We start from the raw sequence: 25,167 nt of genomic DNA on the forward strand, positions 1-25,167 counted from the left end.
ACTTCTAAATGTCTATTCAACAGGAGTGTTGAGGAGTTTCTCCTGATGTTTTCATAAAATGTATAGGTGCAGACCTGACAAAAGAAGAAACACTATGTATTTCTAGATTGCATACATTAACCAGAAGCATCAGGGACAAAACATCATTATTGAAAATATCACCTAAACTTTACAAGCTCTTCCATATGTTGGCCGGAAGTATGAGCCACGCACAATTCTTCTGAGCAGATGCAGTCTTACGTTGTTTTACTTGTAGATGTACGTGTCAAAGAGTCAGCCAGCTCAGGCTAACTACACATGTTAAAAGAAGACACAGAACAGCCAAGAAGAAATTAAGCGCTCAAAAGCTAACCTTGGTATATTGATTTGCACTCTGTATACAAGCTTCTGTTTATACTTCAGAATTCAGTTTTTCATTTCTGTGGCTGGAAGTGATAAAATACAGAATACACATTCTGCTCCCCGGTGCCCTCCTACATGCTCAGTGCTAAATCTAAAGGAATGTACGAATGCTGTTAAGGATCCAGTTCCAGCCTTTCCAACCCAACCAGGCTGTTAGACAGTATGCAAAAAACTGATCAGCTTCAAAAGAATTTATGTGTGTGTTACAATGCTATATTAAAATGGAAATTAAAAGGTTGAATCTTAATCTCTTCGAGAATCATGATCAATATGATGAAGCTTCCCCAGGGGGCCAGGAAAGACAGGGGATGAGGGCACATTATTTTAGCTCTAAAGGGCAGAAGAAAATCTTCATTTTCCTCCCAGTACATGCTCTGCATTTATACAATGAACACATGGACAACTAAATACAAATTTTGAAAAAATCCTTTTATCGTAAGAGTACAGTTGTTGCTTTTAATGACAGAACATTCAAACCACATTGCTACTGCTGTTCCTGAAAGGAATAAAATACTTTTTTCTACAAATTAGGCTTTGCTTTGTTTGCCTATACAAGTGTTCATGTATATTTCGAATCTGACTACAGCTACACTGCTAGCACTACTGTCTAGCAATTCCTGTATGAAGTATTGTCTTGCCTGCCTTTCCCTGTGACCAAATTTATAAAGAAACTGATAAAAATCCACTTAATTGAAGTCAATACCGTTATCTATCACAATCTGCGTGCATGATAAAACACGGAATAAACACAGAAAGTTCTGCTATCCATCAGCTGGGCAGCGACAAGACACCCCCTGCCATGTAATCCCAGGCCTCTCAACAGCCTTCAGCACTGAACAAAGAACTGTTTACTTCCTATCCCAAAAGAACAGGGACAAGAAACTATATTTCATCATCCAAGAATTCATTAAGTCCTTTAGGAAAAAAGCTTCCTCAGACAAAACTTTACCTATTAAACAGCTGATTGGAGAAGGAATAAATTGGCATGGATTCAGCTGTTAACAACATGCAGGTAACACACAATTCCTCTTATCTTTTACCCCGTATGATACTATTGCTTTGTCTTCACCAATAATGATTTGTTGGGGGACAGCAGTTTTAAAGACAAGACAAAATACGTAATACTTACCACAGCTTAAAATTTACATAGAGACAAGATCTGCCGCGTAGATACAGCCAGCATTGCACACCCCTTCTTGAGGTTGAATTCATCTGTTATTAACCTTGTAGATAAACTAAACAGTTGTGTCCCCACTTTGGCTTTCATAGCTTATATATTTTAATTATTTCACAATGAAAACGTGCTTTTTTGATCTAAGAAGATATTTTGCCTACACAACTACAGCACACTAGCAAAGAACGGCTGCTACTGTAGACACAGCATTTCCTATGAAACCTGTGTTTTGCACACACATTTGGAAAGTCACCCCTCACCCACGCTTCCGAGCTGCCCAAGTAAAACAAGCTGTACTGGTAAAAATCCCACATTTTGCCTATAACTTCACTTGACTTGCTTCCAGTGCAGGTGTACTCTCAAAAACCTTCTTCATAGCCCAACCAACACCACCAGAAGGCATTTGGAGCAGAGACAAAACATATGTGAGTAACGCCCTACTATTCCACTGGGTGATTCACACATTTCCTCCTGTGGCAAGCTGGGCTTGCACACCACAGCACCTACCTAATGCTTCCCTGAAAAGCCTGATTTACTGGGACTGCACAAATCAAAGACATGGCATGTGCAGCAGACAATGCAGCCACCTACCTCCTGCTCAGGAGTCCATAGAAGACAGCAGCCAAGGCAGGGTAGATACCCATGTCCAGAGCTCCTTTCCAGGGGCCCTCGGGGCACCAGGGGCAATCAGGTGCAGGCCACAGAACAAGGTACCAGACCTTTGGTACCCAGAGATGCTTGGGTACACTGTACGCCAGCACACCACAATAACCAGTGCTGTAGTCTCTGGAGTCAGAACTAGCATTTTGTTCTTGTCTGCCTTCCATCTAGTTACCCTTGTAGTGAACCCAAAGCTTAATTAGCCTAAAGCACACCTTCCAGAAAGGCATCTGGTTTTAACTTGTGCATCTGACAAGAAAGAAAAATCAGTTATTCTGCTCAGCAGTTTGTTCCAATGACTGATCCCATCCATTGTTAAAAATCATATCCTTTGAATGTTTGAAATCTTCTAGCTTTAACATCCATTTATGCTTCCAGTTATGATTGTTATCCCTTCTCTGCTAGATTATAGCTTTCTTCTTCCCCCCTCTTTTAACTTCATTAGCAAGATATTATATTCACCTCTTGACCACCTTCTGAGAAACTAAAAAAATATCTCCTTCTGCCTCATTATTAGAAATCTTTTTTTTCCAGTCTTTAAATACTGCAGGTCTTTTCTGCCTTTCTGATTCAGAAGCAATCTAAGAGCCTACTCAAAACAACGTAAGCACAACTGATCAAAAGATCTGGAGCTGTTCTTAAAGTTTTAATAGAGGTGCACAAGCACACAGGACTTTAATTTGCTGGGGAAGGAAGATCCAGTTAAAGGACCATTTTTCATTTAATAACGTTGCAAGGTTAACATGCTTAAGTTTCTAACATTTAGAAATACAGAGAATATCTACATCCTAAGACAAGAGAGGTATGTTAATTCTCAGTATGTGAGCTTGGAAAGAAAAAGCTGTAAAATACATTTACTTACACTCTCTAGACAGAAGAGCTATAGATATAATATAGCACTTGTTTTACAAATATTTAATCAGCTTAGTAACAATTAGGATCTTTTCATCCCACACAGGTTGTGCTACCCTTGATAAAAAAACCTCAAGGGTAAAAAAACCACCCCAACAACTTTTTTTTCTTGTAATGCATTTTCTTCACTTTCACACTCACAGCCATGGGGGAGGGGAGGGGAGGGGAGGGGGCCACTGCATGATCATTCAAAATTAGGTTGGAAGAAACAAATGCAGAGCACATGGCCAAAACATTATGTCTTTATGCTTCCACATAAAACTAGCTCCTTATCACTGCATTGCTTCCACTGTAATCCTTGCATACCCTTGAGCAAAGAGCAGTATTGATTCAAGTCAAATTATCTGACCCAAGAGAGTGTAGAAAGGAGGAGAGAAGATGACGCAGCCTAAAACGTGAATGAGTATGTTTAATCACCTGCTAGTATGACTATGAGTGCGGAAAAACTGCTCAGTTCCACTTCACTCTCCGCTGTCTCCAATGCTTTCTTTATTCTCCCTCCCCGTACTCAAAAAGCACAAATACAACCTCCCATCCTTTACAAGTAACATACTCAGCAATGAAAGACCCCAAAATAAGTTGTCCCCCTGTCTCCCCCAATACTGTCCTTGGTCTTGCTTGAACAATGCTACTAACGAACAGAACTTGGAGAAAAGATACCCATCCATACCTGAACTCACTGAAAAACATCAGCCACCCATCTCCAATAAACACACTCAAGAACTGTTGGGTTGCCTGATGGATGAGGCCCAAAGCTTAACAGATTGCCATTCTGCAAGTAAGAACTTGCAGACATTTCCCAGCTTCACCATGTTACACCTCTACTAAAAGTTAAAGCTGCAGTTTACCCTCTTTGGGGCTTCATTTACTGCCTTACTTCTAATGCCAGACAATCAACTGAATGAAACTTGAAAGCCCATGCTCTCTCACGATGCAACAAAGGAAGCCACACTGTCCTCCTCTAGTGTACACATCTGCTTTTGTACCACAACTGCTGTTAACAGATTACTGCTTAAGAAAAACAGACTGGCAATGAGAAACACATCAGTAGTTTGGCGTTCTCCTTGTGTAACCTTTCAGAAACAGCCTCGCATTTCCATAAAGGCACCAAATGTCTGCTCTGTGCAAATAAATATGTTAGATGATCCAAAGGCTGCAATGTTGTTCAAAAATTGGCTGAATGGATACAGAGAACTGAAACTAGACTGGCATTAAGATATTTGAAACTCCTAAGTGATTTCTTTTTTTCTGAATTTCTAAATACCCACATAACAGAAAACTAATATTTAAATACTGCTTCTACATTCAACAAATAAAGGTCATCAATCCCTCTTACCAGTGTTCTTTAGTAGTCTACCAACACAAAATGCCACTTGGATCTTCTGAAATCCTTTGAGGGCATCTTTGGTGACACAGCTAAGTCACTCTATCAGCTAGCCTCCTCAGAGAGGTTATTGGATTATTCCCATTCATGGCCCCCTGCCCAAACTAACTGTAAACGGTGCATTTTCACAGCATTTGTTTTCTGAAAATTTAACCCTGTGACTCAGCTCACCATGGAGCAATTTCAGAAGCACTCGATATGAGAGAAACAGCAGAAACCCAGCTATGGATAGGAAGTCTCTTTCGGGGAGGTTTGCCACAGCAGTGGCTTGGCTGTACTGATGAAGAGCATGCTTATGCTAACAGGTTACCGCATGCACTTGCTAAGAACAATGCTCAATGTGTGCAACTACGCCAGTTCCCATAAGTGAGAGCGATAAGACTGTACACAGAGAAAAATTACACATAGCTGCTTGTTCCATTGTTCCATGCTGTCAGGACATGGTGTTTAATACTGCTGTGGAAGGAAGTCAGAAATGCTCCAGAACACAGGAAAACACTTCGAGAAACGGGAGGCTCGGACTTGAGACTGGAGAGGAGCAATCCAAGTGGAGCTGTTCAGCACACACAGACAGGTGTCAGAAAACAGCTCAAGAACCATGGTCGTAGATTACCAGAAGGCGATAATCTCCTCCCAGTCTTGTAGTTTTCTGACCACACTTTGACGAACTACACTAAGCGATAACAATAAATAAAATCAAGCCTGAGCATTATGTCTGGATCTTGAAGCTCATTTGAAGCATACGTGTTGGGCAAATAGAATCCTAAGGTGAAATAGCTTATAATTTATTTTTTTTTAATTGTCAGAGATGGATCTATTTTGAAATTGCATTGCTGTATTTCAACATGTACTTGCAGGGGAACAGATGAAGTGAAATTATTTTTTCAAGAACACGACAATGAAAATACTTAACCTGTATTGCAATATAATCTGCAACACAAACTGCCTCAATCATTATCACACTTACTCATGCTATAGAGCAAATTTGTTATGATAAACTATCCTGTGCATACAGAAGTAGGAATTCACACTTATTTCCTAGTGAAAGTCATGGCAGGGAATTTCAAAACTTATTACTGTGTCCAGATTTTTTAGATATATATATATATGTATATATATATACATATATATATAATATCAAAAGCTCAATTTATTGTCTACTAATTTTCTTCAAAACAGTAAGGAACTTTCTCCCTCCCACCAAAGGGAGCACTTCAGAAGTACTATAGCCAGAATGCATGCTGGTAGACAAAGCAAAAACAGTGAACTTACACACAACATAACTCCCAGAGCATTAAAAAGGGAACTGATAACTCTACAACCACTTTCTGAAAAACATAAACCGCTGCTTTTTAGTTCTTGAACCATTTTTAGGACACCTGTTATTTATTCATAGACCTCTCTAATACACAGAGACATACTACTACATGTCCTGTTAGATTCTGAGTGTTGCAATTGCACTATTGATCATGTACTGCATTATTAACTGCTAAGTTCTCCCACAGAGAGCAAAAGTATGTTTTTTTTTTCCTTAAAAGGAGAGCATAAAGCAGACATGAACTCAACTTGTTTGAAGCTGCCTCTATGAAAGTAAAGTTTGTTTTTGTATCTGCACCAGTGGAGCTGAAAGCACAGCAGTCCCCATTTGTACTATCTTAACTCAGGATGCTCAAATATGAATAATGTCCAAGTTTTAAGGTGGGAAAAGGCTGAAGCTACTCTTGTTCACATAACACAGGACAGAATTAGAATAACCATCAAAACCTAAATGAATAGACTTGGTCTTGGAGGAACCACACCTGTGCTGATACATCATCTAAGTCAAAAGAAAAACAAAGGACAAAAAAAAAAAATCAAATAATAATTAACAAAATTCTATGGAGACAGGCTGAGAGAGCTGGGGTTGTTCAGCCTGGAGAAGAGAAGGCCCAGGGGAGACCTTAGAGCAGCTCCAGTGCCTAAAGGAGGCCTACAGGGAGTATGGAAAGGGTATGTAGGGATAGGACAAGAAGGGATGGTTTTAAACTGAAAGAGGGTAGATTTAGATTAGCTACAAGAAGAAATCCTTTATTGTGAGGGTGGTGAGGCACTGGCACAGGTTGCCTGCCCAGAGAAGCTGTGGCTGCCCCATCCCTGGCAGTGTTCAAGGCCAGGTTTGACAGGCCTTTGAGCAACCTGGTCTAGTGGAAGGTGTCTTGGAATGATATGATCTTTGAGGTCTATTCCCAACTTAAACCATTCTGTGATGCTACAGTTCTGTTGCTCTTATCTGGTATGTTTTTTATTGTTGTCACATACTGATTAGCACTGCACTTGGGAAGAGATATGATTACTTTGCAAGTGGCAGAGGCACACATTCCCTGACACTGTATCTTCTGTTCCTTGCAAAACTCACTCTCCAAAGCTAAATATCTGTGACAAAAAATAAAACTGAAAACAAGGTGTCCTGGGTTCAGCAGTAGCAGTCATTTTTCTCCTCCGTGGTAGCTGGTGCAGTGCTGCATTTTGACTTCCAGCCTGGGAACAGTGCTGGTGATACCGATGTTTTCGGTTGTTGCTAAGTGATGTTTACCCTGATGGAGGACTTTGTGAGGCTCATGCTCTGCCAGGGAGGAGGGGAAGCCGGGAGGAAGCAGAGACAGGGCGCCTGACCCAGGCTAGCCAAAGAGGTATTCCATACCACAGCATGTCACGCCCGGGGAGGGGGGTAACTGGGAGTGACCCGGAAGGACATGGGCTGCTGGGCAGGACTCGCTTCTTGGCGGGTGGTATTGTATTCTCTTCCCTTGTTATTTTCTCTTATCATTGTTGTCGTTGGTGGTAGCGGTGGTGATTTGTGTTGTACATTGGTTGCTGGACTGTTCTTGTCTCAACCCGTAGGAGTTGCACTCTTTCGATCCTCCTCCCCGTTCCTCCAGGAGCGGGGAAGGGGAGATCCCCGGCGGGGGGAGGGGGCTCGATTGCTCTCAGGCCAACACCACTCACTGGGAGTGAGTGAACAAGCTGTCTGGCTAGGGTTTAAACCACGACACAAGGGGTTTGAGAAGAAATGCTGCAAGGACAGTATTTCTGCACTTCAAAGATCAGGTCAAAGTGACATAACAAAAACCACACATCCAGCTCTCTATCACTTTTCGGCCAGCTTCTTGCTCATAAAATTTTGGGTAAGTCCTGATGAGACAGACTGCAGTAGCAATGTGCCATTTTGCCAAGGGTCAAACTAAGGAACTTGCTGTAGCCTTCAACTGTTTGCATGCTCACATTTAGGCTGGCAGCTGATGTGCGTATGCAGTCACTGCCTGTCTTTTGTTTTTCAGAACAAGGAGAAAACACATTTTTCCCCTCCCTTGTCTGGGAAAACAGGAAGCAGATTCTTATAAAGGCTCTCCCACATAGAGACTGGGCAGGAAAAAGGTGGAGTTTGGCAACATTAAGATTTGTTCTTCAAATGCAGACCAGTAATTATTCTAGGGTAAGCAACAGGATGGCTGGGCTTACTAATGTTTACTCACCCTGGTGCTGCTGTTTTCAAATGTATGTATATTTCATGCAGACTTACCTATAAATGTAAAAATCAGTTATTTTTACGTGAGTTTTCAGGTGGCTAGACCTTTGCAGTCTTTGTTTACCTTTACATAAAGGCAACAAATGCAAAGAAATATGACCTTTTAAATAACTGTACAAGTTAATTAGTTCTTAAGCACCTTATAAAGTGGCTAGACATTTTTATCCCTATTTTATAAATGAGACTATACTGTTTCAAGTGCCAATTAACTCCCCAGAGCACACAAAAACTTCCACACCTCCACCTCAGAAACTGCTAGTAGCAACATTGTCATTAGCTCAGGGGAAAAAAAGAAATCATTAGGACAAAAAAGTATGTGGGTTTTCTAGGAAAGTCAGTCACTAAGATGCTGGCTCAAAGCTACCTGTGACAGCTACCCAAAGAAAATCCTTTAATAACCGGATTGCTCCACGCACAAAGTTTGGTACATGATCCACCTTCACTGAAAGCACCCAACATCCAAACTGCTTAGTAGTGGAGTGCTTAGCTGGACAGGATTCAATGTCTTTCAAAAAGACATGTTTCAGCCACTGAGAAATTAAGATATTTTAGTGAATGGAATGAACCTGAAAAAAAAAAAAAATCTGATTTCTTTCACTACCTTAATTTGCGCTTGTTGAGGTCAGACTGAACAGGCTTTCACACCTGGGGAATGGACACAAAAATAATCATAATCTGAAGTGCAGCAAGAGTCCTGAGAATATTACAAAACACAGCATTTAACCCCATGAAAATATTTAAGTATATGTAGTCAGTGTGGATCCTCTTCAGAGTGTTCTGTGAGCTGTCACTCATGACAAAAATCCCCTAACAAGCTCCTTGAAATCAAATTACAATGAAAAAAATTATTAAAAACCCCTCAGAAAAGTGCCTTGTTACTCTCTCAAGACTATCCTCATAATTAAAAGTGACTGAGAAAGCAAAGACTTATCTTCAAAAAGAATAGGTTCAACACCTTTGAGTAATGTAGCTGCATGACCGCCATGCAATAAAGCTCCCAAGCCAATAAAACCTGACATGCACATAAAAATCAGTGTGGTGCTGTCAGCCACCTAACATTCAGCATTAGGATCTTTCCTGCCAATGCAGAATGCTTCATTATCTTTAGCATCCATTGGCATAGGCATTTGCTGCTGTTCTGTCCCACACAGAACAAGTTAAAGAACTCACACTTCCTTTTAGCTGAGCTAGCAGCACTAAGAAAAGTGATGGTTCATCTTGCATCACTGGCAGTGCAGAGCTTTGGGAATGGAATATTTAAAAAGAAATCATTATCAGGGTTTGCTTTACTTTTCTTTCTTAGCATTAGAGCGGACCTTAATCAGAAGTCCCCTCAATACAGCTATGGGGAAAGAAGCCTCAATTTACATCATCATTACTGTAGGCATGGTTTGACAGCAGGTAAGGGAAGAAAATAAGCTCCCATTCTGTTTTAATAAAAAGCTTGAATTCACTGAAAAAATGCTTTTACATTTACTATATTTAATGCATTTGTTCATTATGCTTTCACAGTAATATCCCACTAAAAGCTCTAGTACTCAGATCTTAGGGGAAAGAAGTAGAACTAAACTGTCCATTGCATATCAAGCTACTGAATCGCTAATTCACAGAAACTGATGTAAAAATTTACAGTTAATTTACTGCCCCTAATTATTATTAATGAGCTATAAATTAGGATGTTAATAGCTCTGGTGTAGAACAGAAATTATATGGCTACTTTTGGTGGACACTTCTTAACCCTGCATATATACCACCTTCATTATAAGCCCTGACCACACTACATACTCTACAAAGCAGTTTAGTTAGAGGGAGGGAGATAGCACAGAAAGTGCCAAAAAAAGTGATTTGTTGTTCCCTGTTCTGGCCCCAGGTTGTTAATGAAACAGCATCTTTGTAATACTCAAATCCTAATATGAACATTTATCATCCCCTGAGATTCTGTGTAAGAGCAAAGATAACAGTTTTCTTGAATTTGTGCCACAACATTTTTCTGTGTATTGAGGTGAGACACTTCCAGTAAGTACACACAACATTATGGGGAGAGAAGAAAAATAATAAGAGGGAGAGAAGCATATATACACACACACACACACACACACACACACACACACACGCATGATCTGCAACATCATGTCTCGGCTTCTGGTATTTGTGAAAGAGTAACTGGTAGCTGCACAAAGATAACCTATGAGAATGGCCATATATTCCTATAGGTTATTCTTTGATTTAAATACTTCCAAAAGATAGGAAACTAAGTGATCAGGGCAGTTTGGGCAGTAGATATTAAAATGAGGTCTTTCTATATCATAGCCTGAGATTTTTATTTCTTAACCACTTTTTCACATGAAAACAAAGATTTTTCCAACTAAAATATCATCTGGCATAAAAAACTACAGTTTTAGAACTGTATTACAAGATTACTCTATATATGCTATTGATCTGAGTAAGTGACTGATCAAGAGGTTACCCCCCCAAAAGCCATTTGACATTTCATGTAAATACTTTTCTGTATGTCATCTGCAACACTGACCATGAAGAAGGCCCATTTCCAAATCCATATTTGGGAACAGCTCTATTAATATAACAACGACTCACAGAGCAAGTTCTAATGAAATCTTCTATTTGGAAGCATTACATTTTTAATACTTTCTCCATATAAGGCTTACAGTTTAAATCTTTAGTCATACATTGTTAATTAATATAAAAATACTTAAATTACTGTTGAATGCTCACACATGCAAAACAAATCCCAAAGAAAACACATATGAGATCTTGTGATGTAGGACAAATGCGACCAGAACAGCCAGGCTGAACACAGAGGACAACAGTTACAAAAATAATACCCACATTCTCTATAAAAGAAACACCATTCCTGAAAGTGGAGATTAATGTAAAAGATTCAGAATTACAATTCTAGAAGTAGTTCAGTATTTTGAACCGTATTTCCATCTCCCTCCGCTTGGCAAACATACTGTAATCTTCTCATATAAGGTGGACAATGACAGGGCATAAATAACACCAAAATGTCATAGAATTGCTGCAGATGGTAAGTTATTGTCACCAGACAGTGACAAAGAGACCACTGTCAGCCCTGCTGCTTGCTTTCAAGCCCCTTGTGTTCATCATCAGTCTGCTTCTCCAGGTTCTGATGGCTCCCCATCCCTCTCCAAAGTTCCTACAGGAGAGGTAACAATAAGGTAAAGGGGGGGGCAGGGGAGTCTTTCTCAGCAAAGCACTGGGAGTACGGCAACCAGAACCTGCACTCACGAACCTCCAAGGCATAGAGCACAGAGCAGTGGTCAGCAACAGCCAGCAGTCCTTTCTGTCATCCCTGCACACACTGCAGTAACCCTCCTCTGAAAAAATAACAAAATAAGGGACATTTTAATGACACCTGAGAAGCCACCTCACTTTGTAACTGAAGCATGAATGAAAATCACTGTCAGCTTCAGAAAATGGAGAGCAAGCTGTACTATATTACAAATGAGCACAAAGGGCTACAGCTGACGAAAAAGTACTAAGATCACCTTAAGTCAGACTGAGTTCAGTCAGCAGTGCTGGCGTTGCATCTTGGCTTACATTTTTTGACACCATATAGCATTCTGAAGAAGACTCTCCAAAAATGGATTCCCTATCCAACAAAAACTGAAGTGGAGAATCTACATTTTTGGCCTTAATCTGATAAATCTGTGCTGTGCTTTCCAAGGATAACAGTCTCTATTGCTACCCTTTAGATTTTCCCTTTTTTCATGTGATAGGGATGTGGTAATTTGGGAGGACTGTAAAGCAGTTCAAACAGCTGCTTCTCCTCAGATAAGGTATTTGGGTGTTCATATTATTCTGTCTGCCAGATGAGCTATTTCAACAAGCTTTCACAAGCTGTTGGTCACATTCCTTACTGCTAGTTTTCCTGCATTTGCAACTAAAAAAGCCTTCTGAAGCAGGCTCACTATCCTTTTCCCAGTTTGCACTTTTGGGGGCAAAACAAACAAGATAGAACTTTTTCTCCTTCGCTTGCTTTGCATCAGTACAAGATGGAAGCACACAAGAAAAATAAATGCTTTTTCAATTTCAGTGCTTGGCTCAAAATCAACAGTCATTAGTTTAAAGCAGTGGCTTGGAGCAGAGGAAACATCATGGGGCCAACAATATTTTTATCAGTCTGCTGAGCATACAACTAATCATTAAGATGTTCCTAAGTATGTTGTCTCCAATTTGAATTATTTCAAGGCATCAGTTACTTCTGCCTTTGATCATATATAAATGCCTTCATGTACACATAGCCCTGAGATGAATGTAGAAAGAAGGGGAAAAAAAGTCTCTGTGCAGAGCAGAACTCAAAGAGCATTTTCAGAAGGGCAAGGGCAACACTGAGCAGGAGAAGCGAGATGTCAAACTGTTTGAATTCTCAGTTGGAACACCAACATCACAAGGTAAACACAAACTTCTCATGACTGAGCAAGTGCTCCTCAGCAGCACAGGCACTGACTTGAGATGCCGGCTGCAAAATGCATTTTCAAAGCTTTCACCCCTGCCAGATTTCAGAATGCATGATCTGGCTATGTTCCTTTAGCACTAAAAAGTATCCCAGGAAAACATGCCGTGCAGCAGTTATTCAGCAGTGCAAAGTCAGGTACAGTAATGATGATAAGTTAAAAAATAATTAACGTTTAAACATTTTACTTTGTGCTATATATCCGTTTCAATAAATAACCTCTTGTACATGCTGTCCAGTTGCCATTACCATGAGTTTGGGATGGCCACTATGCAGGAGTTGGAGAGGTCATTGCTTAGTTTTAAGTCATTTTCAGATAGCTGACAAGTTTCTAAACCTCCACTGGTTTAGGAAACACTGCAGAGCTGCATGGCCTTGTCAAAACTGCCATGCCAAGCAGAAGAGAGCGATGAGGCATCATGTTGGCTCACTGATCAGGGTCACCAGAAATCCCAATTTGGGTGCAATTTTATACTGATAAACAGTCTACTAGGTAAACTGTGATATTTAAAGCAAGGCCAGCAAGTTGCCAGCTGTCCAAAAGAGCTCTTCACTTCTAAAACTGCACACAGCAGCAAAGCTTTCCTACAGTGGGCATGTCCATTGCGAATGTAAACCAGCACAGGCACAGATCTGCATCACCACAAATGTTATAGGAATTTGTACGCCCATATATTATGATTCTAAAAGGCACAGGAAGCTTGGATCACACCACCAAAGTTCAAGCTGTGTATTTGTTTTGGGTGCATTGAGGTCATATCTTGTGAAGTGCATGCTTTGGATTTACACCCTTCCTTAACTCATTAGAGGAAAAAGAGGAAATAGATGCCTAATAAACATGTCTAATATTTGACACATTACCAATGTGCAAAGACTTATACTGTCAGTAATTCCAAACACTAAAGGGACAAGACACCAAAAAAAAAAAAACCCAACCCCAAAACCCACAAAAACACAGACACATTTACAAAGAGAAAAGAAAATGATGCTGAAAAGATTACAGTGCCAGTGCATTTTTCACTGTCAAACATAGCACCAAGCAAATAAAGGGATATCTCCCAAGTTAAGATGACCTTCAAAAGAGATTATTTATAAAAAGAAGCTTTGCAATGCAAAGAAATACAATCATATTCTAGGTGAGCAAGTAACAGCAAAGCTGACTTAACAACATTGTCAAAGAGATGCTGGCAGTTAAGATTTCTACCTCAGCTTCGCAAGATAAGGTAGGTCTCCTACATCAGTATTCTCTGACAAATCTCAGCATCAAATCCCTGTCTCCACAAACGTGTCACCATTACCCACTTCAAAAAGCAAGAGCAAACGTGCCCATGTCCAGTGAGACCTGCTGAAAGAATACCTATAAATCACTGTTTCTAAGTGAAACTCTGGATTTTAGTTGTGTTTACAGTTTATATTTGTACAGTTCTTACAGTAGTATCAACTGCTTTAGAGCAGAACAGGAGAAAGGCTAGGCAGGGGGAGATTTTCACTGGTATTAGGTTTGAAAACATTTTCAAGTATCTTAGCTCTACTTGCAGTCTTTCTCCCCCTTTATGAGTTTCTAAGTGCAATCAGAACCTGATCAAATCATACCAAGGAAAAAAAATAATCGTTGAGATGGTTCTTGCTACAGTTGTTTGCTTACAAGCAAAATTAAAAGCAAGAATCAAAATTTTCCTTAAAACTGGATCAAAAGCTGTAAGTGTCAAAGTCAGAACTATCAACAGGAAAAGTAAGCATCTTTTTGCAGAAGATGTAAAGGCATTCACATAACCCCTGTATCCTAGAGACTGGGCTTCTGCAGTCACTCTTTTTAATTGCCTCATCCAAGATACCAGAACCACCTAAAACAAAAACACCATCTACAGCTTCATTAATCAATATGTGAGAACTTAAAGATTTAGGCATAGTTTATTTACTTTTTAAGATCTGGATAAAGTACCCAAGTAGAAGTTGCCCTTTCAGAAGCTGAGGGTTTAAACAGAATTCTTGTTCTCCCTCACAGATTCTAAGTTACAACTTTAAATGTGAACTTACTGGAAGCTCAACAGCTCCAGTTTACAAAATAAAATTCAACACAGTTAGGAAGGTCAAAGTGACCTTTGAGGCAAAGAATCCCCTCCTATTGCTCCTGATACATAACCTTTTAACTTGTAACATTATTAAATATTTAGCGTGCCACCGCCTTGTCTGACTTGGAGTATACTCAAGTGATTTTATCACCATACTCTGCAGTTATATCTCTGAACACACTGATTATTTTGAAGTACGCACATTTGGCTGTACAAACTACCCACTTTTATTAAAAAAAAAAAAAGCTGACAGAATTCATGCACTACACTGCAAAGCCTAATGCTGCAGTAGCTATGTCCCTGCCATGTGCGTGTACCTGCTGCAGTTGCATTTGTATTTGCCCTCCAACATTCCATGCCAATCAGCTCCCCTTACCTCAGCTGACCTGAGCAAGAGTGCTGCTCCACCTGTCAAGTGGAACACGCTGTCTCAAACAAAAACCCCTACAGATCAAAACAAGCCTTTCTGCTGACATGCCAGAAGTTTAGGCTAAACAGGAAAACACACTTGAAGCTCTTTTTCCATTACCTTGCATTATTAAACCATCTAGGGAAGAGATAAACATAAAAGGAATTTCTTTAATTAGATAAATTCACTCCTCAGCATCTGTTGTTTAATAGAGCAAAGCACATCAGCATGTTAGAATCAGGTAATATTGGAGTCTCCCACAAACTCAGAAGTTGAAGCTTCTTTTCCATGCAAGCATCTAGGTGCCACTGGTTTTACTCACTGTAATACACCACTTCCAGCTAAATGCTTGCTGTAAAATATAATGCCAGGTATGCACTGGGCCACAACAACTGAAATTCCTTTGAATTATTATACAGCATCCTGCAAGTTAGAACAAGGCAGAACAGATGCACAGGGTGATCTTGCACAACTTTTTTCCCTGAAGTTCTATCCCATGCATTTATTTTTAATAAACCTCAAATTAATTAGAGATTGTGCTTCCCATAACTAAAATCTGAAAACTTTCTTTAGCATAAGCAATATCCATTACGCTTTGCATTTCAGCATAATTTCTTACTTGACTCTCTAAACTAAGATAATCTCTCAAAGGGTCAAAAACCTCTGCAAGAAAACCCAAGTTAATGCTAATATATTCTTAACCTCCATCTACTACAAACTCAATCCCACTGAGTGACAAACTTATCTTAAGCTTAAAAGCAAATACTGTAGGATGGTAACTTTCAATTATGTCTGATTTCACATGCAATCAGATAATGGAACTTGTATCACAGTTATAAAAAAAAAAGCCTAAGGATAAGGCAGGAATGTGTTAGCATCCATCTAGCTTGCCTTTAAAAACCTAATCCAAATCAAATTAAAAAAAAAAAAATCAAAAACAAAAAATCAAAACAAACAAAACCCACCCAAATTTAAACATTTTGGCAAAGCAAAGGACCCTTCCAAGTGGCACTGTGCAAGCCAGTGTAGGCAAAAACCAGTGCAGACCATCTGAACAACACTGCCAAAGTTCTTCCTATCTGACATGCTTGGTCTGCTATTTGCCTCTCTTATGCAGAGATTTACAACCAGGTGCACAATGGAGCATCAGTTTAAAGCAGCTAGGCAGTTTTGGGCTAGTCTGCATGCTTACACTCTATATATCTGGGCTTTTCAGGAATGAAGCACTAAGCCATGAAGCACTAAGACAGTGAAGCACTGATCACAGTGCTTACTCATTACAGAAGGTTAAAAGCAGCAGCAAAATAAAATGACACTGCAAGACAACTTTCTTCATTTGTCAAGTCACCTGACAGGCACGAAGGAGCAGTTAACACTGCACCGTGAAAATACAAGTCATCTTCAGTTCAGATATGCTGTGCTGAGAAATAAAATTTACATCATATGAAGACACAAAAGAATCTGCTTTAGTAAAATCAAATGCAATTATTAAAAAAAAAACTGTCACCTGAAAATTCCCTATTTTTTGTTTGACAAAAATATTCCTTAAACAAGGAATATCTAGCTAGTTATTTCCAGTAATGGTATATTTTCTGTTACTGAGAGAATTTAATAATCCTCTCATATTATTAAAGAATAATAATCTTTCTTTAATAAAAGATGGGGGGGGGAACAACACCCCCACAAAACCAGTATTTTCAAAACGACAAAACTAGTAAAGTAGCTCAGAGAAGTTTTAAGTATTTGAAACTAAACTTATTTTTTAGACTGACAAAATGTAAAATCATTTGTATTCCCTATCGGGGAGCATCATATATAAGGAGTTGAGCTCTTGTTCTTATTAAAAGCATAGGATGTTTGCTTATAAATACTTAAAATAATTACCACAGGCATTTCTTCGGGAATCACAAAGTTCCTAATGCTTTGTTGGTTTTACTGAGCAGATCCACCTCAATTTAACACACAGGCAACTCTAACCTGCCCCCAGAAAATGCATACACTTTAAAAACAAACCTAATAAAATGCAGACCAATCTAAATAAGCAGCATATTTCATATGCCTTGATCCTCTGCTCTTTTTGAGACAAAAGAGTTGGTCATTATTTCATGTACCCCATCACTAGAAAGAAAAATAAAGGCTTCCGTTTTCACGTGGCTTTAACGGTGAGGATTCAAAAAAGGATGCAGGCTCGCTCTTACCCATTCAGTGTGTACGAACCATTCCTCTTGAGTCTCATACTTGCAGATAACAATCTTAGGAAAAAATCCAGAATGAGGTGGTTTGTCCTCTGCTAGACCAGAATACAGGCACCTGTTTGGTGGTTATGCTTTTTGTTCACCAGGGGACCTCTTTCCTGTTTCTCTGAGTCATCAGTGAGAAACAATGCAAAACCGCCACCAGAGCCACTTAGCAGGAAGCCCAGAGGAAACTGCCTGCAGCCAGACAAGAGTCTGGAGGTGTAAAATCTCCCCAACACACTTGACAAAATCCTTGCTGCCCACCAAGGAAAAGCAGCAAATATTCACGGAGAAGGGGGGTTTTATAAAATACCTTAACCACTCCCTGCATGTGCGAGAATAAATCTTGTAGAAAGCTATTTTATCGGTGAGCTGCTCTTTTTCCAATTAGTCTGAAAGCAGCTTCAGATCTATTCCCTCCTCCTCACGAGTCCTGTTGTGACTATCAAGTAGTCAGCACTACCCTGGGAGCACAAGGCAATTAAACAAGAAGCCTTAAATATTCAGACCCTGTGAGGGGAGGTTCCCCCTAATATCAAGCTGGAAACTACACATTTGGAAAGGGACACACAGCTAGTGGTTAAGAGGTTTATTTTCCCTGTATAAAGTTAAAACCAAGCAGATCTAAAGTCATGCTCCAGCACTGCAGAGAAAAATACCCTGCAGCAGTCCAGTCCTGGGCAGGCTGCCCTGCATAAATCACACGACTGCACTGTCTCTGATGAGGCTGTTTTTCTTCCTTTCTGTTCACCCTACCATTCCCTGATAGATGTGAACTAAACAGCTGCAGAGCTTACCGCCTGGACCAGAGGGGTGAATCTACCACACAAAGCAAAAATTGCTCCAGATAATTGTTGATCATTCACTGTCTGTGAGCAAATAAGCACTGACTGAAGTAATAAATCACACAAAAGCATTTTTAACAATGAGTGTTGAAATGACCGACTGTCACTTGTGGACTAGGTGAAACTGCTCTGGCATAATGGGAAAACTGCATGCTACCCAAATACAAAGATTAAATATTCACTACTTAAACAGAGGGAAGCAATGGGTAAGGTCCCACAGAACTCCAGCCTAAGTACAGCATTATTCTGTATTTTAATGGTCGGAATATCTAAGGACAATATGTTTGTCAAGCCGAATTTCATCTTGATCCCATCTTTGCAATGTTCCTTCAGAGCTGTCATCTGAAAATTAAGTTAAAGAAATCCAGCCTAAAAGTAGGAGAATTGCTTTATTTCTTTTTAGGTGCTTGAGATTATACAGTTAGGTAGTAACAAAGTGTACCTATCTAGGAACTGATTAGATCACAAGTGTTGAGAGAAAAAAGGGTTACAATGAATTATAGGCCGCAGAAACCAACAACATCATACTGTTGAAAAAGGCAATGAGACTGAGCTGTACAAATATGCTACCTCTGCAAGACAGAAAGCAATTCGCAGCATCTATCAAGCCTCAGCTGGAGTATCGTGCCCAACCCTTGGCACCCTATTTGAAGATAGATGTCTTCATTTAGCTGGAGCCCAGAGAGCACCAAGAAGAATATTATCTATCTCACAGATGAGAAAAACGAGGGAGGAAAACCAGGTAATACCTTCCAAGAATGTAGAAACTGGTGTAAAGAAAAAGGAAACAAAATATTCCTTCTGCTCTATCCATCACAAAGGGACTTGAATTAACTAAGAAACAAACCAGGTCAGTTTAGATTTTTTTTGTTTAGGTTTTGTTTGTTTTTAAGTACAGGAATAGATTAAAGTCTACATGCTTGCAGGCCTTTGAAATGATTTTGCTCCCTAGCTGAGGACTGAATAGCTGGCCTCCTATAGCTGTGCCTCATTCCTAGCTTTCTATGATCTGCTTCCCATGGAAGAAAGAATGAAAACTGTGCTGTGTAACCACGTGAGGCAAACTAGATTTCAGCACTTCAGATTTTTTTCCCCTCAAAATAAGTTATACTGGCCAGGACTGCAATTAGGTGCAATACATTACTACCACAGTGGTAGCAGCTCTCTGCTGCTATACACATCGCGGGCGGGGGGGAGGGGAGAAGAATCATACTTCAGTTTCTTCTCAACCATCAACTTTGCAAAGATCCTACCTACGTGCTGGCTGGCATCTGGGTCCGATTCTTCCAGTTGCTATGGTCAGGCTCTGATGTCCCTCAAGCTAGTGAGGATTCACTATGGCCACAGAAAAGCTACAAGTCAGGTCCCCGCATGCAGTTGGATAAAAGCAGAGGCACATTCTTGGAAGCTTATCAAAGAAAACTAGGATGATTTATTTGGTTAACAATTTAAAGAATTAAAAATAGTTAAAGCTAATAAACCAAAAGAATTTATGTACAGATCATTTCTAAATGTTCTGCAAACCCAGAATCAACAAAAAAACTGAACTCAGTTTTCTTCCTTAAAGACAGGATTTCTGGAGAGGTTATCTTAAACCCAGGCTCAGAATAAATCTGGTAGGTCTTCAGTTTTCATTAAAAGACACATCTGACAGTAAAATTAAATCATATATGACAATGGGGGGGTGGGGTGGGGGGTGGGGTGGGTATCTACTAGTTTGCATTGGAAGTGCACCAGCAATATGGAACACAGGTCATGAGGTGGTGTCTGATGCCTGCTACTTAATAGCAAGTCACTACTACTGTAAACTGCAGAATCACAAGTTCTGTATTTAAAAAAAAACACAAAAAAAACAGATCTTCCCACAGCTTTTTTAAGCTCCTTTCTGGATGCAAAATTTAAGCAATGTACCCACAGATTTCCTGAGCCAGTTTTACTGGCTACCTCATTTCTTAAAAAACAAGTTCTGGCATTCTCTTGCTTTAAGAAGCTACTTTTTTTTTTTTTCCCAAACTCTACTTCTGCTGAAAAGACATCAATGCTTTTCTTCTTTTTCACTCCCCCATCCTCTTTCAGGGATTACAGCAGCACAAGGGTATGTGTTCTTTAACATCTCCATCTGAAAACTATTATAGGAAACCAGCAACTAAATATAAACTGTCCAATCAGAGCCAGAGCCAACCACACTGATGCTGGGATCCCAAAATGCTATCATGGACAAAAGAACTTACCACAGAAACACAGCTAAGGCCTACTTGCCAACACAACTGCTTCAGAAACAATGAATTCCTGCTTCAGAGAGGTCTTCTGGAAAAACGTGTTTGGTTTACAAAGATAAAAACGCCCTTATTTTTAGTCAACATGAAAATAAATACAAACTTGCTGAAGTAGGCAACTCCATGGTGAGGCAATATGGTATACACATTATCTCCTACACTATTTTCAGCTAGCTGCACCTAAAGAAACCCTTTCTCCCTACACGTACGCATTCCAGAGAGCATACACAAGCTGAATCATCATTACTGTGGTGAAAACACATGGGAGCAGGGAAAATACCTTTATGTCGCCTTAAGATCCCTTCTGACAAATAAAGCATTCTTACAGGCCACTTCTCTTTTATTCCCTTCCCCAAGCAGAATCCATAAACTTTAGCATGGATTGTTTGTTCTAAGGCTAAATATTCATCTAACCACTGCTCTGTTTCTGAGGGGAATTTCAACAGGACTATTTGGACCAGTAATTCTGGGCATTAGCTCAAAGTACAGTTCTTTAAGTAACAGAAATTAGTATGGATGATTTAGATTTACCATTTTCAACCACCTCCCAGCCACTTTGTGCTTTGAAAACAGTATTAAAAAAAATCTGTTTCAATTAATACTAAAAAAATAACAATAAAAATCTCCATTTAATAAGGAAACACACATGTTAAGTAAAAAGCTTCGTACAGAAGAGAGTAGCTAGTCCTCTACTACTTGGAAAGACCTACAGTACACTCAAAGCTTAATTATTCGTCCAGGGGGAGTCTGCATACGAATGAAACATCTTTCTACATCTAAAAAGAAACACTCACTAGCAACCTCAGTTATCCACATCTGGTCAGGAAAGAGAGGAGACAGTGTGCCCACAGGTACCCCGTTTTCCAGAGCCATGGCTTTTCACAAGTGTTTAAGTTACTTTTACAGCATTTAAGGTTATTTTATACATGTATCCTTGACCCATTCCCTACAACAGTTTTAAAAAAAAATATTTGAATTTGTCATGCTATTGAAGAGTACAATTTACTCCTTTTCTTCCAGAAAATACCCACAAACCCAATGCTTAACCTTGTTTTCTACTGCCTTGCATCGTAACTTGCACTTAGAGGCTGGCCAAGTTAATTCCAAAGCTAATCAATGAAGCACTAAATTGTTACAAGAAACAAATTTGTGTCTACTTTACTGGTCTGATTACACACTTACAGCAGTCTGTATTAGTTCATACATCACCCAGGGCACCAAACAGTGGGTCAGCCAAGTTCACTTTACTTAGCTAATTCAGGCTTAATTTAAACACTCATATTAGAGAAACAAGGATCCTACAGGTCAACATCAATCACTGCTGTACAGAGAATGAATAAAAGAGGAGTAGGAGAACAGGAAAATTTAAGACATAGCTGGAAATACATATTTCCCAAAATTCTGCTAATTCATTTGACACATGAAGATAGAGCTGCCTCAGCTTCAGAGCTGAGAGATTTCTTTGCCAAAGCTGTAAAGAAATCCCATTTCAGTGAGGGTTTTGGCTTACTATTGAAGAAAAAAAACTTGCGCAGGGACACTACAGTTGTCAGTATAGAAATGAAAGCCATATCACATTCCCTGTAAAAAAAACAGAAACCTGTAACATGTAAGAAGTCTTTAATTTGCTTAAGAGAAGGTTTTTGTTAAATGAATACCACAACCAGTCCTGATGTAAGGCAAAGATGACAGCAGCACTGAAAGGGTTATTGCAAGAACTTCCTAATAAGCAAAACAGGACAGTGTTGGAGAAAGTTAGAGAACCGAAATAACAGAAAAGCAATCCGCCTGGAAACGGAAAAGGGTGGGTGAGCAGTCTCTGCCGGACAAGGGCAAAAGCCGAGGTTTGTAAATTTAGAATAAAATACACACCCACACAAAACTTCTCAAGTACGAAGACAGGAGAAGGGAAAAAAGCAGCAGGAAAAAAAAAAAAAGCACACACAACATCATAGAACGCCTTTATATAAATTCTGCCTAATCATTCTTAATGGACGTCTGCCCATGGCTTAGTACGGGAAAGACCAAGCTTTCAGTGTGTGCCAAACTGCCTGAAACACAAATCCTTGGCACACTGCCTGCTTTGATCCCACATTTTGGGCAGTTTCCTGGAGGTAGGTTTGGAGCAAATGAACATGAACAGATCACTCTTTGGGAGGGCTGTTCAAAGGAGTTAGGTATCAAGTTTGGTATCACACTTCACAGTGTTTGAGTGCATTATTTTTAACTTACCTGATTTCAAGGCTTTAAAAACAGAGGCAGCTAGACAGAATTTATTAGTTTCAGTGTTAGAGAGATCCCTACACGGGGTTAACAAGTGTGCTGGGGCAAAGTAAGTTTTCCAGTACGAGGTGAAAGTTGCCCTGCCTCATGCAGATGGCCATTAAGCCGAGCCACGTGGACAACAGTTATTTATATAACTGTGGCAAATGACCATAGAGCATGAAGACCCCCATTCAGATCAGCCCCCAAAACTTCGTCCATCTCAAAGGAAGGCTCATAAAGTAGCATAATAAATAGTAAGAGAAGACTGATGTTCTTGGCAAGAGCAGCAAGCAGGTAATTTAGAGCAGGCACTGCCCCTTCAGTCCAAGAACAGGAAACAACTGTATGACTTACCAAAATGCCCCACCCAATAAGTCCCAGTCGGTATAAAAGTCTCTGCTGCAAAATTTAGCTAATGATATAATCCAGGAGAAGCCTGGGAGTACCACGGAGGGAGAACAGGAGAGACATTTCTGAGAAAGAGACTTTAGCTAAACTCAGCTACATGCGATCAGGCACGTACAAATCCCCATAAAACAAGCGGAAAGAAAAAGTATTTTCTGCTGCACAGCTTGCTTCTTCCCGCTTTCTTTTTAAACTTTCAATTTAACTAAGTGGCCTCACACTAAGGTGCTAAAAGCTACAACCAATTTTTGTACTAAAAAAAATTTCAAATCCAGATTGGTTTTGTTAATGATGAAACAGTACCCAGATTCCAATACAGAAAGCTTGTATACTGCAAGTGAAGCTTTTCCTATATAAACCTTTAATGAAAAAGGAAGAAAAATTCTAACAGTATTAAAAAAGAGCTGTCATTTTGGTCAAATACAAAACGAATCATTAAAAATAAAGACACATCAGGAAATACAATTGGGTAGTAAGAGTATAAATTTTATAAGGGAGACTGCATGCTACACATAGGTTAGTGAGTACAAAAGGTAAGCACAATTATGTGCTTAGTCATTAAAATATTTGTAATTTGAAACAAATGAAAAATGTCCGGCCCTCACTCTCTGAATCTCCTTTTAAACTAGATTATGTGCTTGCTCTTGCACACCCTCCCCAGTGTCCTCAAAGATTCACTCATCTCTTACCATTACTATCATTGTCACTGCTCCTCTTGTATTAGGGGAACAGAAATTCACTTAAGTCCCAAGTTCAGACTGCAAATGCAGATTCTTACTGCCAAGTATTATAAATTTAAGAAAATTATTTACTTTGCAAGTCTAACATTTGCACCTGCAAAAGATGACATATCTGGCTGCCATTAAGTTGTTCTTTTGCCATTCCTAACTTAGATGGGTCTGAAAGGTATGTGTAAAGATGCTTACTTGGGAAGGGGAACCCTATCAACTCCCCAGAATTCAGCATCCAGTAAAAATCTAAACAAACTAATGCTTCTGCACTCATGGAAAATAGTTGGCTTTAGCCAAAGGAGGCAGACATAGGACAACACAACACCAAAGTTTAGCAAAAAAGACTATAAAGCCAAACATGTTACAGGAAGACAACCACAATCAGAAGCTGTATGCTACTCTGTCAGTTGCTGACTGGTTGGTATGAAAATATAACAGTGGAGAACTGAATATTTCAGCATAGATTCTGATCATTGAAATTATCATCCTACATTTGTAGACTAATTTAGCAGACACGCTTTACGTGATACAACTTCAAAGAGAATCAACTACCTCAAAACCAATAAATATTATTTTTGCAGATTATTCTGTAGTATTCTAAATTAACACAGATAATGCAACAGCTTCTCTGAAATTAAGTGGAGAGTGAAAAATACCATGTGCATCAATGGCAAATACAGCAACACAAATCAGTTGAATACTGGCTCTTTCAGGTGATCCTAAATAAGCTCTTGCCAAGTTGGATTTCAGCTGCTGTTACCTGCATTTTTGCAAGACCCCAAATGTCTGACAAAAAAAGTCTTCGTACACAAACCCCAGGCATAACCCCAGTCATCCATCCTTCAAAAAAAAGACAAGTATACTTCACCCCAGTCAAAGTACTTCAGGACATCAGAACATTAACATTTATATAGCACTTTGGGAAATTCTTACAGCACTTTGTAAAAAGCCCACAATCCCTGCAATCTGTCTCATCTCAGTGATTGTTACAGTCATCAGAATGGAAAAATGCAGGAGGAAACAGCTATAAAGTGGAACAGATAAAAGGAAACAGTTTGGAAACAGAATCAAAATCTCAGCGCTGTTTCTGTCTTTCTACATTACTGAAGATAAGGCACACAGGGTATCATCTGTATTGTGCATTTTCACTGCATTAGGTAAGGCACAGCAGTGAATATCAAGTAAAAATCTAGTTAGACCGGAATACTGGACTTTCAAAATCTGATAGCTAGTAGCTATAAATGATTCCTCAACACTTGGATGTTCTGCAGCCAGGAATAAAGTCTGCTACATTTAGTTAGCTCATGTCTTCTACTTTGGAATCCCCTTTTCCCA

The 25,167-nt window shown here is 39.5% G+C and overlaps 1 protein-coding gene across 5 annotated transcripts in view; it reads right to left on the reverse strand.

The window, feature by feature from the left end:
- Positions 1-25,167, reverse strand: part of MOB2 (MOB kinase activator 2) — a 121,312-nt gene that overhangs the window by 45,076 nt on the left and 51,069 nt on the right. Inside the window, exon 1 of one of the 5 annotated variants that reach the window (XM_062609375.1) lies at positions 17,272-17,470. The exons of the other annotated variants lie outside the window; for them this stretch is intronic. Coding sequence (XP_062465359.1) covers positions 17,272-17,309 — 38 coding nt within the window. The 5' untranslated portion in view covers positions 17,310-17,470. Of the gene's footprint in view, positions 1-17,271; positions 17,471-25,167 lie in introns of those variants that run through there. 5 annotated transcript variants of the gene reach the window in all.

Source organism: Pezoporus occidentalis, unplaced genomic scaffold (assembly GCF_034315485.1).
Source record: "Pezoporus occidentalis ecotype Australia unplaced genomic scaffold, CSIRO_AGI_Poc_V1 ctg137, whole genome shotgun sequence".
Taxonomy (NCBI): Eukaryota; Metazoa; Chordata; class Aves; order Psittaciformes; family Psittacidae; genus Pezoporus; species Pezoporus occidentalis.